The sequence below is a fragment of the Acromyrmex echinatior genome, chromosome 2 (genome assembly GCF_024713525.1).
Source record: "Acromyrmex echinatior isolate Ae372 chromosome 2, ASM2471352v2, whole genome shotgun sequence".
NCBI lineage: Eukaryota > Metazoa > Arthropoda > Insecta > Hymenoptera > Formicidae > Acromyrmex > Acromyrmex echinatior.
The window spans coordinates 11,212,003-11,235,414 of NC_141853.1; the positions used below are offsets into that span (position 1 = coordinate 11,212,003).

The window sequence follows — 23,412 nt, forward strand, 5'->3', positions numbered from 1 at the left end:
TGGAAAATGCAGCGTCCGCGTTATCACGTTATATCATTCCCAAGCGGAAACGCAACTTAGAAGGATTGCAAAATCAGATGTAATTTTATCTTCGAAATTTTTTTTGCAGTTCAACATTCTCTCTAAAATTTTGAGAAAAAAAAAGATGAATTAGAGGATTATAAGAACGTAAGCTGAAAGGCAAAATTGTTAATTTCTTAACCAATATTTTTCATAAAGTATAATGAGTTATCTGAATCTTATGCAATTAATAAATCTGTAATAATGAAATACTGAGTTTCGTTCGTGTTTTCAATTACGATACTAACGCCTGCCATTGCATTTTGTACGACAGGATATTGAAACGGTTGGGAGGCTTCTTCGATACGGTCTGACAGCAAAACAAATGTATCTACATTCTACACGCAACAGAAACGATATATCCGGTATTCGTGAATATTTGTAAAAGTTATTTTTAACGCTACGCAAACAATATTTCAACCAAAAATTAATATAAAATATTAATAATATAATAGAAGAAAGAATATAATTAAGATATTCAATATTTCTACTTCAAACTGGTATTATGTAATGTCCATACTATATATAATGTCCATCCATAAAATACTTTACGTTAATATTTTGTGAAATAATATTTGCTCAAACAAAATATATACTGCAATAAGCAATCGATAAATACTATTAACTATAAAAAATAAAAAATAAAATTTATTAATTCAAAAAAGATATCTTCTATAAATTAATTTAAAACCGGTTTTGAATAAATTATAATACTGATTTAAGGCAAAAGCGTAATATTTCAATTTTATGAATTACTTTATATTCCCATGATTCACTGCATTTCATGGTAGAGCGCTTAATTTACATATAACTGTGTGTCATTGTACCCAAATGACAATTGCACAACTTCGGGCTTTCAGTCGTTTAACTCGTTACGTTATAATTTCAGAAAGTCACAATCAGCAACCGGAAAAAGACGTTAATAAGTCCGTTTAAATGTTAAATAATATTTAATACAAGAATTCTTTCTTGTTTTTAATTATAAAATAGCAATTGTTTAAATTTACAAATTATACCAATCAAAAGACAATTTAAAACGTCTTTCACCTACTTCAATTGTCAAAAATCTCTAATAAGAGTATCTGAAAAACGCTTCCTAATTTAAATATTTCAATCACGCGAGCCCTACTATCCCACAATTTTATTTCGACATGTCGCACTTGTTGTTAAGAGCAATTTTGCTGATCACCCAATCGTGACTTTGACACTCAACGACCAGTGTTCGTGCACCTTAGCGAAGAATGCGCGGTTACGTCGCCGTTTGTCAGCGAAAAAGGAGTGAGAAACGGTCAAGATTATGGTGTAAATCCGTTAAATCGAGGCTGATGAACGCTCACCGAGAGGCTTGCCTTACTTGTGCACAATTTGCTATACGTAGCTATACGTGTGTTTTACGTATGTAGCGTGCCTGTAAATAAGCAAAGTGACTTAATGCTCTCATCACCTCGTCGCGAAAAATTCTGGACGTCGAAATAATCATATCCATGATATAATTGCACAAAATATTATGTTTCAAATTTCAGTTTATAATTTAAAAATTGTATATCTCTGTATAAAATTGCTGGATTGCACATAATTTGCCGTTTGAAAAAAATTTTTCAAAATAACAGTTCTTATCTAATTTTTAAATGATATAAAACAGTAAATCTTTCTTTTTGGTAGTACTATTTAAATAATATTAAATTTTATTATAATAAATTAAGATTTCCTAAATAAAAGAGCATTAATGAAAAAATAGCTCTACGTGCATGAATAGAATTTTTGTTTCTGTAAAAGAATGTCATAAAATAAATGTATAAGGAATTTCTCGGAACGGAATAAGCTAGTAATTGTCCGAATATGGTAGGTAGTCTCAGGTAAGAAAAGCGGATTAAGGCGTAACAGAGGCATTGTTCGACGAATTTTAAACCCAAGATTTAATGCATTTTTGCTTTTGTTTTATAAAACTAGATTAGATTTATGACAGACAAACAGTGTACATGTACTTAATAAAACTTTACATGCCAATTGTATCTTGATTGTAAATTGTAAAATAGCTTTGAAAATAATCTTACTAAAAAGAACAGTTTTTTTTTCTTAATAATTAAATTTACTGAAGATTGTAGGTTCTTTAAGATACATTTTGCAATTTTATTTGCTTATCCATTATCATATTAATTTGCGTCAATTTATACAGTAATGCTACATGTGCAAGTAAAAACTTTCAGAAAAATATATATGTATATATTATCCAAGACAATTAATATTATATGTATCTAGTATTAAATATAAAAATATTTAATAACAATGCAAGATACATATATAAATATCTGGTAACTAATATATTCAGATACATGTATAGGTAATATAATTGATAATATTAGACAACTTTATATATAGATAACATTTATTAATGATTTTAGTAGGATTATAATATATCCATATATATAATATTAGTTATTTGCATTTCGAATAAACGTAATTGATTCGTCGAAACAATTCTCGTTTATTATAACGTGATGTAAAGATATACCGCAATTATTAATAGTATCAAGCTAAAATTAGACTATTTCAATTATCGTTTAATTATATAATTAAATTTGATTAATTATCACTAAGATAAAAAAATTATTTGATCAAATATAGTCCTAAAATTTTGTCGAAAAGTTTGTTATAATGAACACTATGGAAAATAAAATGTTTACAATAAACTTTAAAAAAAAAAGTCTTTATAAATTTCTAAAATAGATCTTCTATAATACTTCTAGCTATTAATACTTTATTATAAGAAACTTTCTGAGATCAAGCCTGTTATATATACACACAAAAGTTCATTTCAATTCAAGTTTCATTCATACAATCAATTAACGACGGGGGGAGGAGGGGGGAATCGCTCCACTTTGGCGTCGTCCATAAAAACTGACTGTATTGATTTTTAAAATTTTCATTCTTGCTTAATTAACTGCGGAAACTCAATATGAGAGAATTTCGACTCGGTATGATAACAACGAACGTCCGGGCGAACATTCCCGAAAGATCGTTCGCACGGATATCCGGTTCGTTCAGTCAGGTCGACTGTGACGAAGATCGAGTCAATGTAGGAACACGACGCGGTGATCGATTCGGTCAGTCACGCTGCGCTCCGTGTTACGTTAATATTTTGACTTGCAACACGTAGGATTCTGAAGGGACAGCGGCGTGCGGTGGTTTTCCCGACGAAGCCGGTCCTCGCCGGTGTATCAGGAATGTCTCGGCGTGTGCGCTCTCGACCCTCCTTCCCCCCTTCGTCCGCCCCGTCGCGACCCAGCCTGACGACGCGACGGCCGACGACGACGTGTCTGACACTCGCGATCGATTCTGTAACCATCGCGGACGCCGGCCCCCAGCGTTTCGCTCGCATTCCTCGTCGTGATTGCGCGATCAAGGAAACGCGAGGAGAATCGGCAAAGATCCGGCGCCAGAAATTCTCCGAATTTCCCCTCGGAGTCGCGCACCTGAATCAATCCTGGATGGTCCGCATCCAAATCAATGAAACATCCCGCCTGGAAACCTGTTCGCAAGGAATTTCGCTCCTCGGTCTCTTCCCGTTATCGTCGACGGTCGATCGGTAGACGGTACGAGGCGAATGGTGGCTCTCGTGTATCGCCGGCGACACGAATTCGTGTCGATTATTGCCGAAATTGATATCTCGCGAAGTCACGATATTACCGCGAGACTTCGCGACGGGAGCGGGGAGGAGGGGAAAGGAAGAGAGAATGAACGAAAGAGAAGGAAGGAAAGAGAGAGGGAGAGAGCGAGAACGAAGGAAGCGCTTGGAAACTTTCCGAGGGTCGGTGTGCTCACGATAGAAAAAAAAAAAGACACTAAAAGGAGCATGACGATCTCTCGGTTCACTCACTTCCTCGCGGCGCATCACTTCCACCTGCAGCCGCCTCTGGTACTCCTCACACTCGTCCTTGTACTTTTCCATCTCTTCCTTCGTCTGCCGCATCTTCTTCTTGAGCACGTCAAGGAGGGTGCCCTGCACTTGCGCCGACATGCTGGCTAGTAGAGGACCCCGATGTAACGTGTCACGTTAAAACGCCGCGACTCGAAAGGGCACTATGCGAGAGAAAGAGTGCTCGGACGACGACGCGCGAGCCGGTCCGTCGAGTTCCCACGCGGATTCCGCCGACGGGAAGGCAAGTGATGCACGGCAAGTGACGCGAGGATGCGATCGTGTGTACTGCGGGTATGTGTATATCGTCGATACGACTAATGTGTGCGCGCGTGCGAGACAGAGAGAAAGAGTGGGTTTCGTAGGGGTACCCGAAGCTGTCGTGCACTGACGACCACTGGCTGCTGTTGCTGCTGGCGGCCGCCGCCGTTGACTGGAGCGCAAGATGGCCGCCACCGGTTGGTGGCGCGCGTGCGCGCAGCGTCCTTCCGCGCGTCAAGTAGTCCCTCCGGCAGCCCTGCAGTGCCCTGTACCTCGTTCCAAGGGCCCCCACCCCTCCCTCCCCGTGTGCCGATCGAATTTTTTTTTCTCCCGATGATCTCGCGGACACCGGCCGGACGGCATGTCCGCCAGCGAGCGACAGGGGGACCACGCCTGCACTCGCCTCGCCTCGCCTCGTCTCGCCGTGTTGCGCCGCGCCGCGTCACGCCGGTGCCCCTTCACAGGCCTTCGCTCTGACTTCGCTCGACCGCGGCACAAATCGCGAGGCGCGCGCGTGTGCGCACGAGTATCGCTACGCCGATCGACGTGTCGCTCTGCGCAAAGCCCCGGAAATACCGCGCCCGTCGCGAGCGCGCCCAACTGTTCGAATCGCCGCGCTGATGCCGACTATTCGTACCTTGTTTCGAATTATCCACCCTTGTTTTCTTTTTTACCTTTCTTCATTTACAATTTCTTTCATGCGATCGATAGAAATAGTCTTAGCGTGGATGAATTATTGTGGAAAGTAACAGTTGAGCGATTTGATTCGATTTTCTGAATGAAATGTTCGCATAAGACGCGTTGATCAATTGTCCTTGATTACTGTGAAATGTTATCTTGCAATGATAAAGCGTATTATTAATATAGATTTGTATATAGGTGTTCTAAAATTCGCAACTCAAAATATTGAGTCATCTAAAAAGTATCCGCGGTTTTTTGTCACTAGATGTGTATTGATGGTCATATATCTAGTGACAAAGTACCGCGGATACTTTTTAGATGACCCAATACTACTGAAAAAAAATTGTTGCAAGAAAGTGTTTCCGAAAATTAAGTAAAGAGTTTGTAAATTTTTATTTTAATTTTAATAATTTCTGATAAGAGTTCAAGAATCGCTAATTACAGACTACGTTTAGATAGTCATCGCACTGAAGTGCGCGTTCATCAACGCTCACTAATATTACTGTACGCGCGACTCATGTATATGTGGCTAAATATAGTTTGTAATTGGCTATATTTGAATTCTTATTATCTCAAAAATTCAAAACAATCTGTGTAATCAATTAATCATTACGTAGATGTGATTCCTGTTTCTGTTGAATTACAATGTAAGGTATTAAAGTAATTGATTTAACAAATTTTCTATTTAACTAGGTTACTATCTTAACGAATTTTGAAACGTTTATTTTGCAAATAATTCGCCAAAATTACTAATTGTAATACTTATTTTTATAAAAACATCCTGCAAGTTCCATCCTGCAAATTTCAATATTCTTCATTTCATTTTTATACTTTCAATAATTTCATATTTTTAATATTTTATAATAATTTCGCTTTATAGTTATATAGTATGATCATTATTTCATAAAGTTGCAACAAAAAAAGTTTCGAAAATTAAAAAAGGATGCATTGATAATTTTTATTCAATTTTAAATAATTTAAATGTAATAATGTACACCGGTTGAGCTTTAATTTACATCTACTTCGATCTCAGTGCCTCTCTCGGTCAGTCTGTGAAGCAGAATCGCTCGAATCGCTTCGTCCTTGAAGCGGGAATTTCAAACAGCTGTTCTTCACGATACTCCGAGTCTTCCGTGCTATAAAAGCGCAATCTAATGAGACCACGTATGATCCAATATGTCACGTCGTATGACACTGACACGTGTAGCATCCTGTGCTGAATGCCTTTTATAAAACGGCTCTCTCCCGCGGAACTATTCACAGGCCTTTAGAAATTATTATAACGCGATAAAACCATCCCTCTAGTAACGTAATTCTGGTTTATAGGTTGCGCGGTGACCTCACGGCAGATACGTTTGATATATTCAGCACGTGGCAGCTCGGATGAGATGACGTCTAAATTATATGATGTTCTTCCACTCGAGAGCAACATCAATACACATTGCCATTATCCAATATATTAGATAGATACCACCTAATGTATTTAATTGTATATCGATATCTCACACAGTATATAATCTTTTTTTTTATCATCACTCTAACGAGATAACGACAAAAGAAATGATAAATAGAAGGAACGTCAATAGTCAGATAATTTCCAAGGTTGATAGTATTGGAATTGCGTATCACTCGCGTGTATTTGCGAAACAGAATACAATTAGACAATAATGCATTGACCTATTTGTTTTTCATAAAAAAAAAGGATTAAACTTATATGTTTGTTTCTTTGACAACTAAAATTTCTTTTTAAACATTTGTCGAGAAACATAAATTAATAATATAAACGTTGAATCAGCTATTATCAAAGCAATTGAAATAAAAGCTGAATCACTAATTATTAATATGAAAAAAGAAATACAATTTATCACTGTGTGTTGATTTTCGGAGATACTTAAAGTATATAAATCAGCAAACCTAAATTGGTACATAACTACAAGTAAATTACAAAGCATACTCTCTAAAATCTAATAGGTATGATTAAATCTCACTTTAAAGAGTGAAATCTCATTTTTGTGATAAACTCTTGTTTAGATTGACTCAATTTTCACTCTTTAAAGTGAAATTCCACTTCAAAGGAGAATTTAGAGAGTATTGAGAATTCATTTTGTATTTCACAATCTATCATTCAGATGCTAAGAACACATCCACTTGATGCATATTGATTTTAATATGACGCACTCGGTATTACAGATTGATTATGATGTTCCTCACGTTTCGATTAGACTGAATATGACGCAAATCTTTCGTCATTGCAGAAACGTGCTAAACGCGCGCTAAGTATGGCTGATGTCCGTGTGGTATATACTGAAGTGAATTGCAGAAGGCTGAACTTGTTAATAAGCTCGCCAATCGTAACTTTTCCCGCTGCGTTTGTTACAATCGCATATTTCCACGGTACATCAGCGGACGTTGAAACCTTATTGCACTGTTCTATTTCTGAATAACTCGTGTGTACAGAATTCGCAACTCACTACGTACCGTTGATATCTAATTAAACGCGCATGCGATTGCAATTAATCTCTCTTATCGCGATTTTTGATAAAACAATCCTCGCTTATATTTTACGTAAATTGTATTAGTCTTGATTTAATTTCACATAATTTCTATTAAAAAGAAGAAAATCTTTCCTTTTTCTAAAATATTTCTTGATCGTAACATAATAATAATAATTAATAATAATTAATTTCGCGTTGTCTTTTGCAATTTTTCTATAAAGTTGATAGTATTTGAGTAAAAAATTATTCAAGACTAATATTTGGCAATTTTCAGTAATTAATATCTCGTTAACTATTGCGTAAACTGCAAAATGGTAAATGACTTTTCGACTCAGTTCGATTCACTCTACTTGCTCATGATGGGTGACGAAATATGTTAAAATCACCCTGTATATATGTATATATATATATATATATATATATATATATATATATATATATATTCATATATCTGCTGCGAAGTTAAATAAATTCAGTTGCTCCTAATTTAACTTTACAAAATAGAATGTTTCTTTCAACACGCTAATTTCGGTGTGCTAATTCCGATTATAAATTTTATCAATCCAAAATTCCAACAGGAGATATTTACACTTGTTTTCCAAATAACATTCAATGTCTGGCATTGTTCCAATTGAGAAAATTGTTCTAGCTACACTTTTCCGATAAATTTTCCACTCCTCTTATCTTGCAATGTATATATAATCAGATGTTTGATTCCATATATTAGCATCTCAAATATCAGCTATAAATTAATTCAGATTGCATAAAGCAATTCAATTACTTTCTAAATCTGAATCAGTGGATAATCACCAATATCAGTTCCAAGTATGCAATTGGATAATCAGTGAAATTCAATTGAAAAAGAAAGGAAGTTTGAGCATTATATTAGGTGTTGGAATTAATTCGTAGCGTTTTACAAGTGATGGGAAGTACTTTCATTAATGTATTTTTTAATGCTCATGTGAAATAAATAACATTCTTTCATTAAAAACGCTACGAATTAATTCCAACACCTAATATAATTAAAATACCGATATATTTGCGTCACAGTTCCAATATCATTGAACGTATACACTAAAACAAAGTTAGTTAGAAAGAATTAGCTTAAGAATTCCTTGTTTCATTGATTTTTAATTGAATTTCACTAATTACCCAGTAGCATATTTGGAATCGATATCAATTATTATTCACTTTAATTCAGATTTAGAGAGTAGAAATCGTTAAAAATGCATAATATCGCACATTCGCACTTTCAAATTCGTATTGGCTTCGATTTGATTTTTTTTTATAGCTCGTGGAATTCAAATTCCAATAAGAAGTATTTGCATCTGTTTCCCAAATGGTTTATGCGACTTGGCATTGTTTCAATACTGCTGAGAAAGATTCGCAAGAAACAAGATCTCTGTTCTTTCTCTCGTGATTTCATTCTCTTTTCTTAATCTCGCAAAGTAAAAGGTGGGTGCAGCTGAAAAGAATAAGCCCGCGTTATTCGTAAAACATTCGATGACCGCAAACGTCATCTTGGCTTTCACCGAGCAAAGAAAGAACATTCATTCGTGTCGCAAATCACGTAGTCGTCGAACATCAATCGTGAATAATAAGTCATAATAAGTTGAAACAACGAGCCATTGCAGAATGTAGCGTGCAAATATCGACCGATAAGATGACGAAAAGTCACGAGAAAGAGCTTCAAAGGTCGATGCGCGACAAAGAGTCGAAGGCGAACGAAATTAGCGCGCGTTCCAAATCCCCGCGTAGGCGTTTCGCAACGGTGCTTTGCAATGAGAATAACGACACAAAATGGGTTTTCAATTTATACTGATGCGTTTTTGATCGCCAATACTATCTCATCATTTAAATCGACTCTTTAAGTGGTTTTTAAAATATGATTTCTCAAATTGTAAACCGTGTCGTTCAGTTCTTCGAGAAAAAAGATTCTAATCACTTCAAGAATAAAATAATAATGCATAATCTTGTACTGGCAATATTGATTAATGTGTGCAATAAATCTATTACTCTCTCTCTCTCTTCTACGATAATTCAAGAACAAATACACATGTGCTCTGTCACGGAAATTTCCAATTCATAAAGCGAAAACGATTTTCTCATAATATTTTGAGCTAAAAGATTAAGATCAATTTTGAATCTCCTAAAAATTAAAATTAGATATAATCCACAAATTTCTACTTCAATCCAAAATAGATATTCTTTTTGTGACAAATTGTGGCTTATTAGATGGATATAAATAACAATAATTTACGAAGAGAGATGGATTAATGTATTAATGAATAAGAAACTTTTTAGAAGACTTTTGGAATCACACACAGAAAAATACTGTACGCAAGTAGTAATTATTTATTTAAAATCTTTCAAAGGTTCCGCAAATCTATCATAAATTCATCACAAGCATCAAATTTATTCAAAATATTCTGAATCCTAATAAGTTTTTAATATCAAGATTATTAAATTAAAACAAATTCGATTTGCTTATTACATAAAATCGCTTCTTCAACTAAATTTATAATATTTGTCAAAAGAAAATAAATTCTTGTTTTGCGTACATATAATGAATTTTTCTAAAAAGTTTATTAAAAACTTTGTATAAGTACATTTCAGGATTATTATCAAGAAAATATTCTTTATTAAAAATAATCGTTACCTAAAAAAAAAAAAAGAAAGTTGAATAATCACTTTTCTTAACAATAGAATTATATTTTTCTGTGTGCATATGTCTAGAATCTTTGAGATGGTGAACATTTTGCACGACGTTTTGGGATGCGTTTTCTTTAGATGCGCACCGGATTTATTCGTGCAGAGGCTCCGGGAACGGGAGCTTACGCAATCTAGTCCCGCACTCTCCCGAATAAAAGTCTCGCTGGATCACGGCCGTCATATATTTTTAGAATGTTGACGAGTTAGATCGTGGGGTGTAAGCTTGAGCAGACTTGCCAGACGCGTATGCAAAAGGGCGGGGCCCCGAAAAAGGAGTGACGGAAACAAACGTCGTCGAGAAGAACATCCCGGAGTCAGGGGTTTCCATTGTTCTATGACGATAACAACGAAGAGCGTCGAGACCATCGTCGAGAGAGATTCAATTGACTATTATCGGCGAGGAAAGACAGTTTGATGATACAGAATAAGTTCCATTGTCGCGATGAAGAAGAAAGTTTAATGAAACTCGAACACTATTAAACGCTACAGTGAGATTTTTTTCATTCATAGACTAAATCTGAATACAGAATTATACAAGTATCGTATGATGTAAATAAAGAAGATTATCTTTATCTTGCCCCGTTACAATTATCTTATTCTTAAAACTGGTTTTCATGTATTGCAAGAGGGGAGAGTGTCTCGATCCCGGATGTCATCAAAGTATCACGTAGTATACTTCAATATCTTACGATTCGATGTACCGTAATGCGGTGTATCCCATTATACGCGGTTGGCGTGTTCCGATATAATGCAGGGATTGACGCAAATGAGATACTTTTTTTTTCCTTTGGTTTATTTTCAATTTTAGTTATTATTAAATTAACTAAGTTATTCTTAGGCATAGGTAGATGATCTAATTATTAAAAAAAAATTTTATAATTAGATAGGGATTAATAAAACCTAACGGATCCTGGAATAAAATATGACGATATCAAATAAGACTTGGAAAATACGTTTTCAAAAACAGATGGCCATTTGCGATTCATTAATTGTATTCAGAGTACATTAATTGATATCACAGATAAAATATGAGACAGGATGATATCCGTTTTCATTTCAAAAATAAAATCACTAACGAGAAATTGCATTGAATGAATTGACGCATATTCGAATTAAAATTTATGATACGTGATAGAGGAATTAAATAAAGTATTTATAATCGAATGACAAATGTAGTATAAAGCTCAATGCGCATAAAATGTTTCAGTTTCTATTTCAAACCCGTAATTCCGAGAAAATGGGCTAATATTTATGAATTAAAACACACAATATGTGACGCATTATTTGGCATTAAAAAGCAAATTAAACTCGAACAATGTAATCATTCGTAAGATATTAATGAATATTATAGATATTAGATATAAAATTCAGAATCGAGATAGGCATTCATATATATAATATCTATAATATTCATTAATATCTTACGAATATTAATAAATATTATAAAAATAATTAAAATAGATAATAACACTGTCTAGATGTACTGTCTAGTAGGCAATGACTTTCTATCAGTGTATTAAGCAAGAAAATCGTGTACGCGTAACCTATTGTCCTCGTTCAGTAACCCTAATAATAAATGCCATTTGTCGCCAAGAGGATCTCGCGCTTATGCGTCGTTAGCAGCAACTTTCTCGACTGTCGTTTTAGGGACGTTTTTTTTATAGCACTGCCAGTATCCAAAAATTCATATCTACGTATATTATTCGAGATATCTCCGCGTTTTATAAGAAACACTTGATACAATAAGTAACGATAATCTATAATCCAAAAATTTCCCAATAGATTTCAATAAATATTTACAATAGATATTGAGATATAGAAATTATCTCATCAGATATTGAAATGACTTACGCGTATCAATTGAAAGATTGGGAAATAATGGCTAGAATTGCTTATCTCTTGGAGTACATTCCAAAACGTCTTCTCCGAGCAAAAAATTTTACTCGAAATATATAGTAACATATACTATATATAGCACATAGAGTAAAATCTTCCTCGGAGAGGACGTTTTGGAATGCAGCTTTGAAAAATTTAAGCTATTATATTATATTATCATTCAATAAGGTATTTAATTCATTTTATTGTAAAAATTGAACTTGCTGCCACGAGCTTTCAATTACTATTTGATTGTAGTCACAATCGATGCAAACAATGTCAATTTGATAATTACAGATCGCGATAATTAATGATTGTCATATTTATTAATATTGAACAGAAGATAAAAATATTTCAAACTTTTAAATTTTTCATGACATTTCTTGCAGAAGTTTGACTGAATGTTGTGAAAGAACCGTGAAAGAAAACAGTTATATTACATGAAAATACGGATACCTATACACCTGTAAAGATAATTGAACGTCAATTTAATGTAATATTCCTGAAAATTTATGTAAGCTATTCTCTATAATCATTTAATCAGAGCGCGTATTTATAATCTTAAAAGCTTCATTTCAAATTCATATCTAGATGAAAATTACTGCGACAATTCCGACGTGATTTTAATTGCAAATAAACATCTACTGCGCTCAGTAACGTGACGAGCACAAAGTCCGTCCGTTTTCTTGCTTCATTTAATCATCACGATATCAATTGAATGTCCGAAAAAAAGTAGAAAGCTAGAAGTGGCGTTGATTGTCATTAGAAGCTATTTTCTCTGAACACGAAATTCGCCCACATCTTCAGAGTTGTATGCGATCTTGATGTTGCTGCTTACGTAATTCGTGCTATATGCATTTTTATTATTGCAACTAGAAACGTGTATACGTCATACATAAGAGAAAATGAATTATAAAATAAAAATATTAGTATTTTTCAACCGATCGATTTTAGAATCAAATTCTAAATAATTTTGGATAACGAAATTCATATTAAATTCTTACAATATTCAAGCTGTTAGAACCGAATTATTTCTCATTGTATCATTAATTTTACGCAGCAACATAATAACTGATAATACTTCGACGTTATCATAACTACAAGAAAATGAATGACCTGATAACATCAAATTACATTGCCACAATCATTGATTTTCCTTTGAAGGCAATGATCTTATGATTATATACCTTCGTTCACGCTTCATTAGCGTCAAGTTTTTTGATTGAATTTGTGTATAAATAACGAGACTTTATCAAATGCTTAAAGAGTATTTTATAAAAAATACTCAACTTCGTATCTCCGAAAAATATTGTTGAAAAAAAAAGGAAAGTTTCCAAAGAGTTTGATATTTTCAGCGAATCTAACGAAATACCAGCCGACCTCGAGGACCTCTTGACCGGCGTTATCAAGGTCATTGACGACCTTGAAACCGTCGCGTTTGCCTATCACGGCCGCTATTTAACGGCGGTACGCCGTTGTCATACGGCGGATACTGACCCGCTTCAGCTGATTGCCCATGATATTCTGGAGTTCGTTCTTTATCAGACTGAACTTCATCATCGTGTCGCTGGAAAATATGGAGCAGCCGAAGGCGAGCCCAGGATAATCGGCGCATCTCTTCCGCCTGCGGGCCTCTCTCTCGGCCTGGACCTCGGTACGTTCGCTGGGACAACGTAGCTTAGCTAGCTCCGCCAATTCAGGGTCCTCCTCGACGTTGGCAGACTCGTCATCGGAGTTCCCGTCGCCGCGTGCCCTCGCGACCGCGTGCTCAGGCTCGGGCGAGTTGCTCTTGCTTCGCGGATCGCGTTCGTCGCGATTCTCGGCAGAGTTCTTCCTACGAGGACTAAATCGGTGGGTTTTTCTCTTTCTACCCGGCCGATCCTGGATCTCGTCGTGCTCAGCGTCCTTACTCTCGCCGAGCACGGGAACGTCCGGGCTACACTGCGCGAGCCTTTGTCGGACGTCATCATCCCTACGGACTCCTTCATTATCTTTCTCCTTCTCCTCTTCGAGCACCTGAGTTTTCGAGTCCTTCGTCTCGATCTCGTTGATCCTCGTGGGCCATCTCGTGCCGAGTGTCACTTGCGGTGTCACGGACGGATCCGTCGCGCCAAGTCGGCAGTCGACGGTCACGTTGGCGAGCGACGTCTCGTCGCCGGTAAACGTGGTGTTCCTGGCGGCATCAGCAGGGCCACACTGCGCGGGTCCTCTGCTGGAGGCGTCGAGACGTCGTCGCGTGGTGTGCCGCGGATGATGCTGGTGACCGCGGCGTCTGGTCGTCGCCGAGACCGCCCGTTCCATGTCGCGTCCAGCTGTTGTCAAGCTTTGGCCAACAACCGAGACCCTCCGCGTTGTCCTCCGTGACGACGCGACCCGTGCGATATGCACCGCTCTACTACCACCGCACCAGACACTCCGCCATCTTGTCTGTCACTGATCGAGACACACGTTTCTCCCCCGCGCCGACGACGTACTGTCCACCGGTTGTGTTGCACCGTCACGTCACGCACACGCAATACGGCGGCGCGTACACAAAGAAAAGGGATCGCACCGTTCTACGCCGTGCACTGGCCACGCTGTATCTGTCTCGCTCGCGCGCACGGCGACCGAGAGCAACGTCCCCTCCACGCGGTTAAGCGACGCGCGAGTGGGATGGAGTGGGGACAGCCGAAGCTGCCGAAGGTTCACGAGCGTATAACGCGGAAACTGCGCGAATCACGGATGAACTGTTCGCGGAGAGCAAGTGGACGCGCCGCTTGTTGACGTGCGAGTTGCGCCTGCGCGAACAAGTGGCGCCATCAATCGGCGCGCGCTCGCATTGTGCGCTGATTGTGCTCTGTCGGTAACTATTGTTGAGGCGGCATTTTTTTGCGGGTCAAGAGGTCCTGGATTATGTCTAGTTTTGCTAACGTTTCATTTCATAAAAGCCAAATTTACAGCTTTTTTCAAATCTAACGTTCTGACTTGAATAAAATAAGTGATATAAATGGAATTTTTCTGTTATGCAATATTTCAGAATCTTCTTTTCTTTTTGTTTTACTTGGATATCAATGAAAATTACATTATATCTTTTGTTTTTGTTAGCGTGAATAAATGCGAAATGTGAAAATTAAATATATTGTAATTCCAAGGATTTGGAACTCTTTGAACATTTTTCGTTTTGAAATTTCATATTTCGCTGAATAAGCAGTCTACGCAGAATTCGGATCTAGAATATCTAATAATATATTTCATTGATATCGGCAACTTGCCGTCAGAAATAAAATACGCCTGTTGATATACTTTATCAACAGATTGGCAATAGAAATCGAACAAAATATACTATTCTTATGTCAGTTTTGCTAGTCTGCTGTCAAATTGTCTCACGTGCTCGATTTCTGCTATCATTCTGTTGGCATCAGCATATCTGTAGATTCTATCGACAAATCTTGAGTTTAATGTTGATGCAAATAGCTATGAATCTACAGTTGGATCTGATTTACTGTCAATCTGTCAGCGAACTATTAGCATCTTGCTATGTGGGCTATTATTGGAAGTAATTAAAGTTCTATATATAGAAATTTTTTGAATATGTCAGAAAGTACAAGGCAGAAAAATTAAAGTGTCCACAGGTGTAACAATGCAAATTATTTGATCTTAATTAATTATAATAAATCAAAATAATTGCTAAAATCCATTTCTGGTTCGATCAAGCAATAATGTCAAATACTTCTTCGTTTATGGAATAATAAAAATATTTGCTCGACTTACGTTTTGCAGAGCCTTGTCCTTCTCCTCTAATTTCGCGTTGACCTGCATAAGAGCTTCCTGAGTTTGGTCAAGCTCATTCTCGATGGTCTGGATCTTTTTTTGCAGGGCACGAGCCTCTTCCTCAGCCTGTGTAAATCAATATATCTCATTATTTCTTCATATTATTACTATTATTTAAAAAATAGATTATAGTAATTTAGCTTAATGTATATTTTTAAAATACCTTTCTGTGCTGACACTTGGCATTTTTAGTATCAAAATAGATCACATGATCAAATTTAACTTGATATTTTGACTACGTAGCATTTTGACGCTAAAAGTGAGCGCCAGGCGTCAGCATAAGATCGTATTTTTATCGCTATTTCGAAAACATTAATAAATTGTCAATTCAATCATCTTTAAGTTTATCCCAATTATCAAATTCTGACATACATATTTTTGTATATGAACAATTATGATTGATTTCAAAACATTTGTCATGAAGAATAATAGTTTTGTATACCTTTTCAGCTCGCGCATTGGCATCACGAGCTTGCTGTTCGCAGAGCAACGCGCGATCCATCGCGTTGTCCTTCTCCAGCTTCATTCCCTGCATCTTCTTCTTGATTGCGTCCATGGTGGTGTTTGTGTCTCCTCACTCGTCCAACAGAAGAAAATCTGTAGCATCGAACAAGAATACAATTATAGATAGATATACAAAATTCATGGATTGATTATGGAGTGTCCCTTTTTCTTATTCTTCTATTGTATAACAAGATAGAATAAAATAAAATTTTTCCACGTAACGCAAGTCTAAATAAAAATATCGATATGTACTTTCTTGTCAATCATAATTAATTGCGTGTAAAATCGTAAAACTATTTAAGCAGAACAATAAGTCACGATAATATCAAAATGACGTTAAAATAAAATGTTTAATTAAAAAGTAATTTTTATAGTAATCATTTTGGAGCTATTTTGATGTCATTTTAATGTTATCGTCATGACAATTTGCGTTATGTTTGAGTAAAGTATTATAATTGTAATATATTGACTTAAAAAATGCATTGACAAGAATTATCACAATTATGTATTCGATTAAGAAACATAGGTATAATTAATTTACTGATCTAATTGTTCTACTCGACAATGTCACGAAAAATTCTCGTTAATTTACCGTGACATAAAACCATCCAATTAGCGAGACTTTTTGCTCGCCTCGCTTTTACGCCTCTACTAACCGAATTTCAAAGTTCGCTCCGATGAACAATTAAGTATGCCCCGTTTTTTTTTCCTCGCGTGTAGTAATTTTCTTTGTTCGCGAAGGAATGTGGTTTCTATATAGCCTCCTCGCAACGATATATAGGGTTGAAATAGCGCACACTACGATCGTTCGTGCGATCGTACGATCCGTTATCCTTCCCCAGCAACTTACGACGACGTTTCAAGGATAAGAAGGGGAGGATAAACCCGTCACGGGCGCGGAAATGGGATTCTCTCGCGGCGCAAGAGAATTCTTCTCGTAAGCAAGAAAATTCCGGGCTTTGCTTTCTCGCGGATTCGCCGTTCGGCGAACGGGCGTGCATAGGTGTATAATTAGCGAGCGACCGGATATCCTATTTATAGAGCCGGCTCCTCGCTGAGGAGGGCCCGGGCCGCGGAGGAAGGCGATATCAAACGTTCGCGCTCCGCTGCCTCTTTTCGTCTCGTGACGTCATGCTGCTCAGGTATGCAATCCCCGTGCACGAGCGAGCAGGGAGAACAAAAATCCGTCGCGACTGCATCCCTGGTCGTTTGTATAAATCGTTCTTAAATGGCGGAACATTTCTGCGGTGCGATCAGAGAATAGGCGTCGGGGACGGTTCACCTCGAGTCGTGAATAACTTTAAAGAATTCCGTTTTATGGAACGGTATCACGTAATAAACGTGGTTCGAATTTCAATGACGAAACCATCGCGACGCGTCTCTGCTGTGTATAAAGACAATAAGCGATTTGGTTTTATCGATGTCGCGATATATGTTGAAAACTTTACGTACTTGTTGATTGTTGCTTGAAGAGTCAGTCAACTGATATCGATAATACTAACTACTGAAGATGCACTGTGATAGTTTTATCTCTTCTCGTGGAAATCGTTACTATTATTATTATTATTCTTGTATCATACTATATTACTTTATATACAAATATATTCGACTTCTATTTTTTTTCACTTGTTCTTTTTTTTCTTTCATTAACAGGAATAATGTTTCATGTCAGATATATTTTTCTTAAAATGCATCCTCTTTCATGATGTGTTAGTAACTTTTGCGTTCTCTGCCAAGAATAAAGATATATAAATTACTGAGAACGATGCAAATTTGAAATGGAACGAAATTTGTCGTTATTAAATATTCGTTTAAAGAATAATCTTAAAGAATCTCGTGCCTGCGCCACTGCAATTGCATGTACGGTAAAACCGCATCTCTGTTTCTACCGCGCGAGATTCCGAGCTCGCTGGTAATCAGAGATGCCTGGTAAGCAGAGAACGAAAGGGAAATGAAGTTTGTATGATGTTCGTAGAAACAAAAACATTAGTCGGAAGATTCTGCGAAGTTGAACGCGGAGTTAAATGCACGTGCAATCATATTATAAACATTTACACGTAATTCACGGGAAAACAAAATTCTCGCGAAATGATCGGTTCCATTTGCGCGCTCGTTAATTCCAGTTCCTTTATTTCTTCTTCAAGTAGAATATTTTAGACGTGAAGATTCCGCGATCATGGATGGCAAGGAAGATCATGGATTGCGATGATAAAAATTCGTTGTAAAGCGGAATTTCTCGAGGTGGGCTATTGCACGAAATTCCATTTGACGGGACGCGCGTTCCACGAATCCAAAAACGCGCGTATCGTAACCAACGGGTTTATTTTTACGCGTCAAGAGGAGGAGAGGGTGGCAAGATTCGTTGCTGCCTGGCCAGGCCATTTCGGGTTACGCATAGCGGACGTCGCGCTGATTCCCAAACGTACCGACCGAGTGACTTAACTTGGTGGTGTCCTATTACGCGCTCGGGAGAAAAAAATCGATGGCACACCATTGGATATCTGTCTCGTACTGAAAACGTTTGTTTCGATGATTGTAAAATAGGACAAGATGAAGTAAAAGATGAAAAATGCAATATCGTTAAATAATGTTAAAGTAAAGTTGCTTATATACAAGTATTCTTTTGCAAAAAAAAAATAAAAAGGTACTTTTTTAATAAAAAGATGTTTTCTTAAATTTAACTACAACTAATATTAAATATTTGAGATAATTCTTCGTTACGTTAAAGAAAAAATTATTTTTTATATGCTTATTTCTAAAGATTTCAAATATTTCTCGAGCTGTTCTCTGTTAAATATAATTAATAAATATTAATATATACATATAATTCTATATGTAATTTCGAAGTGACACAGCGTTGTTTCTTTTTTGCTTATTTGCACGTAAATCGATGGTAACGTTAGCTTATTTTCCGAGTAAAACGTGCTTAGCTCAGCACTCTTGATGGAACGCGCCGAAGAAATTTGTCTCCATATTACGAAAAGATCAAAAGTCTGTGCACTGTGTAGTCACAGTGATTACTTGTGAAAAAAAATTCTTGTGAGTCACTGCATTCCGGAAGGTAGCAGCCGTCATAGCTCACGATGATCCGTTATCGTGGTTCTACGAAATTCCATTTTTTCAATGAATATTAAAGCTGTCAGATTATAACGCTATTTTTATTAAATATAATAAATTATAATAATTGAAACATTCTCGGAAATTTAATAATCGTTCTTTTTGTAGCGATTTTTTTACTTTCAATATTTGAATAATTTTGTTTCATGAAATAAAGAGAAAATTACAAAACTTATACAAGTAGATTATTTCTTAATATTTTTTTTTAATTCTTGTAATTTATATTTTTCATATCTTTAAATTTGTCGATTGTACGATAGCAATTTCGCTCAACTTTAAAATAAGAACAAAGATAATTCTACTCGACGTCGATGTAACAATTGAGCTACTTCACTTTTTGTGCATAGACACATACGTCATTCATTGTTCATTTGATGATTAAGTCATCTTCCTGAACGTAATCGTTTATTCCAAGCGATATCTATATCGACATATAGATCACAAAACGGCGATATCATTCTTCAAACAACGAAGTCGTAAAAAACGTTACAAATCTTTAATGTATTAAGTGTCGTTACTAAAAATTATTTGCAATTTTCATATTTTTTTATCTTTGTAAAGAAAATTAAATTTGCAATTTCATACTATTACTTATTTTGCTTACTATTTCTGTCTTGAATAATTTTAGAAACTGCGTTCGATGATCGTTTGAAATTGATTTTTACAGTAACATCAATTTAACATTAAATAATTTGATAAGATAAATGTAGCCAAGTAGCAGATTCAATTATTATTGGATAAAGTATTAAAAATTTTTAATAATAAACTTTTAATGATATGTTTAATTCTAAATAAATTATTTATACAAATTTAATAAAACGAATTTATTTAGAATCATACAATAATTAAAAGCTTAAAATTTTTAATTTTTATCATTTCGTCCAATAATTGAATAATCATCCACTAACTGGTATATCCAAATAATTATAAAAAAACTCCTTCTCGAAAACGTATTAAAAATGAACAGTCGCACATTGAATTGACAGTCACCGAATTGAGATCATTTTTTTCTATGCGCACTAAAATCAAGATCTGATTATTGTGATTTCACATCCGTTTTTCACAGGCAACCAATTTCGCTGTACGTGAAGAAATTCTTTCCGTGATGAATTAATAATATTCTCTCTCTGTACAAAGTCGAGCCATATCTCCCCCTCGCGAGGACTCGCACGACTCGTCCTTCATATTTATTCGAGCGTATTTATTCAAGTTCGTCGGAATTCGCTGAAGCTTGGATGTGTGAGAGATTGCGTGCATGTGTATAAACGTGCAAATGACATTTACATGAAAATCAAGCAATTTGCCGCGGCAAACATGAGGATCCTTGTGACTATTTACTGTCATTTAATGTCACTTAGCACTACTATTTACCACGCAAATACCACACTTCTTTCTTTTTCCGTCTAGGAGATATACTTCTTTTCTTTCCGAAAGAGAATGTAGGACGACCCGCGATATCCCCGCGGATGTCAGTGACACGCTCCAGAAGATGGCTTCTTTCGCGGCTCTCTTCGGCCTTGATACGCATAGGGTACCACATGGTACTCCACGCGTAAGTACTCACGTTTGTATCCGGTTCGTCCGGGATGCGTCCGATCTGCGGGCTAAGTCACGACTGGGCGACGGAGAGGCGCTCGGGGCTCGCTTCGTCGTGGCTCCCACCTTCTCGCGATGCTTCTCGAGATCGTCGAGGACGTAGGTTGCTCCCTACCACATCACCGTGGTACCCCCCGGATCTTCTACGTACGGATCTCTGAAAACGTACATCGGCCGCCGCCCGTGGATTATCTTTAGATCGCAGACGCGCGAACGCGAGTGTGTGCCGAATACTCTATTTCGACGACGGCCAGAGATGGGGGAACACTTCGTATCGTCGCAGAAAACAGCACAGAGTGGAGAAAAAAAAAGCTGAAAGTTGGACTTCAATCGACTGCCAGCTTCAATCGTCCGCGAAACTTGAGCAAAGTCAAAGTCACATCGCGATCCCTGAAATGATGCGCATTTGCGATGAAGACATTCTTCGATGATTCTCGTAGACCCATTGGAAAATAATTTTGGTCCAGTCGAGATGACTGGTTTAAATTAAAGAAAAATATGCCTAACAACACGCGTATCCAAAATCAAGACAAAATCATATTATATCAACTTCAAGACCGATCTTTCGATTTTAATACGCGTGCTGTCTCAGCATTATTAAATTATCAAATTTGAGTCACAGCTATTCCATTTTATCTTATCCCTTTTAGCGAATCGCAAAGTATCGTATTTTTCAGATGGCTCTGAATTCGAAATCATTTTTAATGAGAGTTATAAAATATTATTACTTACCGAGCTTTTAATTTTCAATTTGTACACATGAATAATCGCTTAAGTTTCTTTCTGAGATGGAAGATGAATCTGTATTGTAAAATTACATTCCTCATTTATATTCGCATTTACATAGAAATTGATTTTTTATTGGAGGAAAAAAATGGCAGGATAAATGTGGGATAAATGAACAGATTTTTCTACTTTTTTATTATTACACTTTATTAGCATATCTTTATTAACATATCTCTACTATTTATTATCTTGATTTATCAAGATTTGTTTCAGTCGTTAAATATCAATTGTCTCATAAATTACTCAGGAAGATTATAGCGGTCATGCGAATGACATTTAAGACGATCGTTTCGAAATTTGTCTATAAACGGAGTGAGAGTACAATAGCGAGGGGAGACGGTTGACGTAGACCATCAGAAAACAATACCTTCATTTTCAATAAGAAAGCGTTTGGAATCGGCCGCATTAGTAATTTTGGCATCGGGGTCAACGTATAGCCACCTAACTCGATCTCCTTGAGTTAACTCGTGTCACGGTCGATCCGTTATGACACCGGATGACGTTCTGAGTTTTTCTTCTTCTCCGCGAAATAATCTCGTCAATAATTCCATCTACCTAGGGTCGGTTCGAGTGCTTCTCGAAGTTGAGTGACGTTATCAAGTCGTATAGCTAGCTTTATCAGGACGAATGTTGTTTTCCGCGATAGTGCAACAGAGAACTCGTGTCAATAAATCAAATATCCGCGTATAATTTGCACGAATAATCGTCGACAAAATCGTCACGCACGCTTTGCGTAATATCTGGCCGTTATATCTGATCAGTTACAGTCATCGGTCCGTTTCAGTACCATATAAGGAAAAAGTAGGTAAGGGTCCCTCAGCAGCCTTGACTCATATACGGCTGGGTCTCTCCGAGCACTTGCTCGAGTATACGCTTTTTAAGCACTGATCGTCCGAAGAGGTCGATAAATAAAACGCATACAAGCGTCTGCCTGTCGCGCTCGATGAGGCGACCTAAACGCACCGGCATATATTTAATATATAAACTATATTTAAACTTTCATAGCTATCAGCGTCTTTCACTTGAAAATAGATACACCACGTGATCTCTTCTCTTTTCTGGATTTTCCTATTTACTTGAGCGATCGTAATTTCATAAATTCTTCATTTTAAATTACATGCGATGTGTGAAAAAGGATCGTGAATTTATCATACCTTTCAGACAGCACGCATGCCCAAAATCAAGACATAAGACATCTTAAGGACGATTTTAAGATGACTGTCAAGATAATGTCTAAAAGATGCCTAAATGACGTCCCGATTTTGGACATGCTGTTCTCTCGATATGGAAAGAATTATCTTGATGAAGTAAAAATTAAATATAGATCTGCAAATAATTTTGTTGAATTTGCAAAATAATTGTCTAGAATGCTAAGCGTGATACCCTAAAAAAATAGACATTTTTGCATCCAATTTGTACGTCCCACACAAATTTTGATATTCCAAAAAATTATTTTCAGATCTGCACCTCAATTTTTAGATACTTCAGCAAAGTTATTTCCATGTATTCCTTATTCCTTTGTCAAAACAAATATCAATTTATTTTCATATCATTTTTCATATTTGAGATCGTTTTTGAAGCTTATCGTTCATTGTATAT

The 23,412-nt window shown here is 36.5% G+C and overlaps 1 protein-coding gene across 16 annotated transcripts in view; it reads right to left on the bottom strand.

Annotated features, from left to right (window-relative positions):
- Positions 1 to 21,151, bottom strand: part of Tm1 (tropomyosin 1) — a 41,290-nt gene extending 20,139 nt beyond the window's left edge. For 2 of the 16 annotated variants that reach the window (XM_011060508.2, XM_011060511.2), the window contains exons 1-3: positions 20,996 to 21,150; positions 16,253 to 16,407; positions 15,751 to 15,876 (exon numbers count right to left, since the gene is read on the bottom strand). In XM_011060508.2, coding sequence (XP_011058810.1) covers positions 15,751 to 15,876; positions 16,253 to 16,366 — 240 coding nt within the window. In that variant the 5' untranslated portion in view covers positions 16,367 to 16,407; positions 20,996 to 21,150. Of the gene's footprint in view, positions 1 to 3,937; positions 4,443 to 13,497; positions 14,564 to 15,750; positions 15,877 to 16,252; positions 16,408 to 20,995 lie in introns of those variants that run through there. The other 14 variants (XR_015544151.1, XM_087403075.1, XR_015544150.1 and 11 more) reach the window with 11 other exon arrangements.
- Positions 21,152 to 23,412: the final 2,261 nt, after the last annotated feature.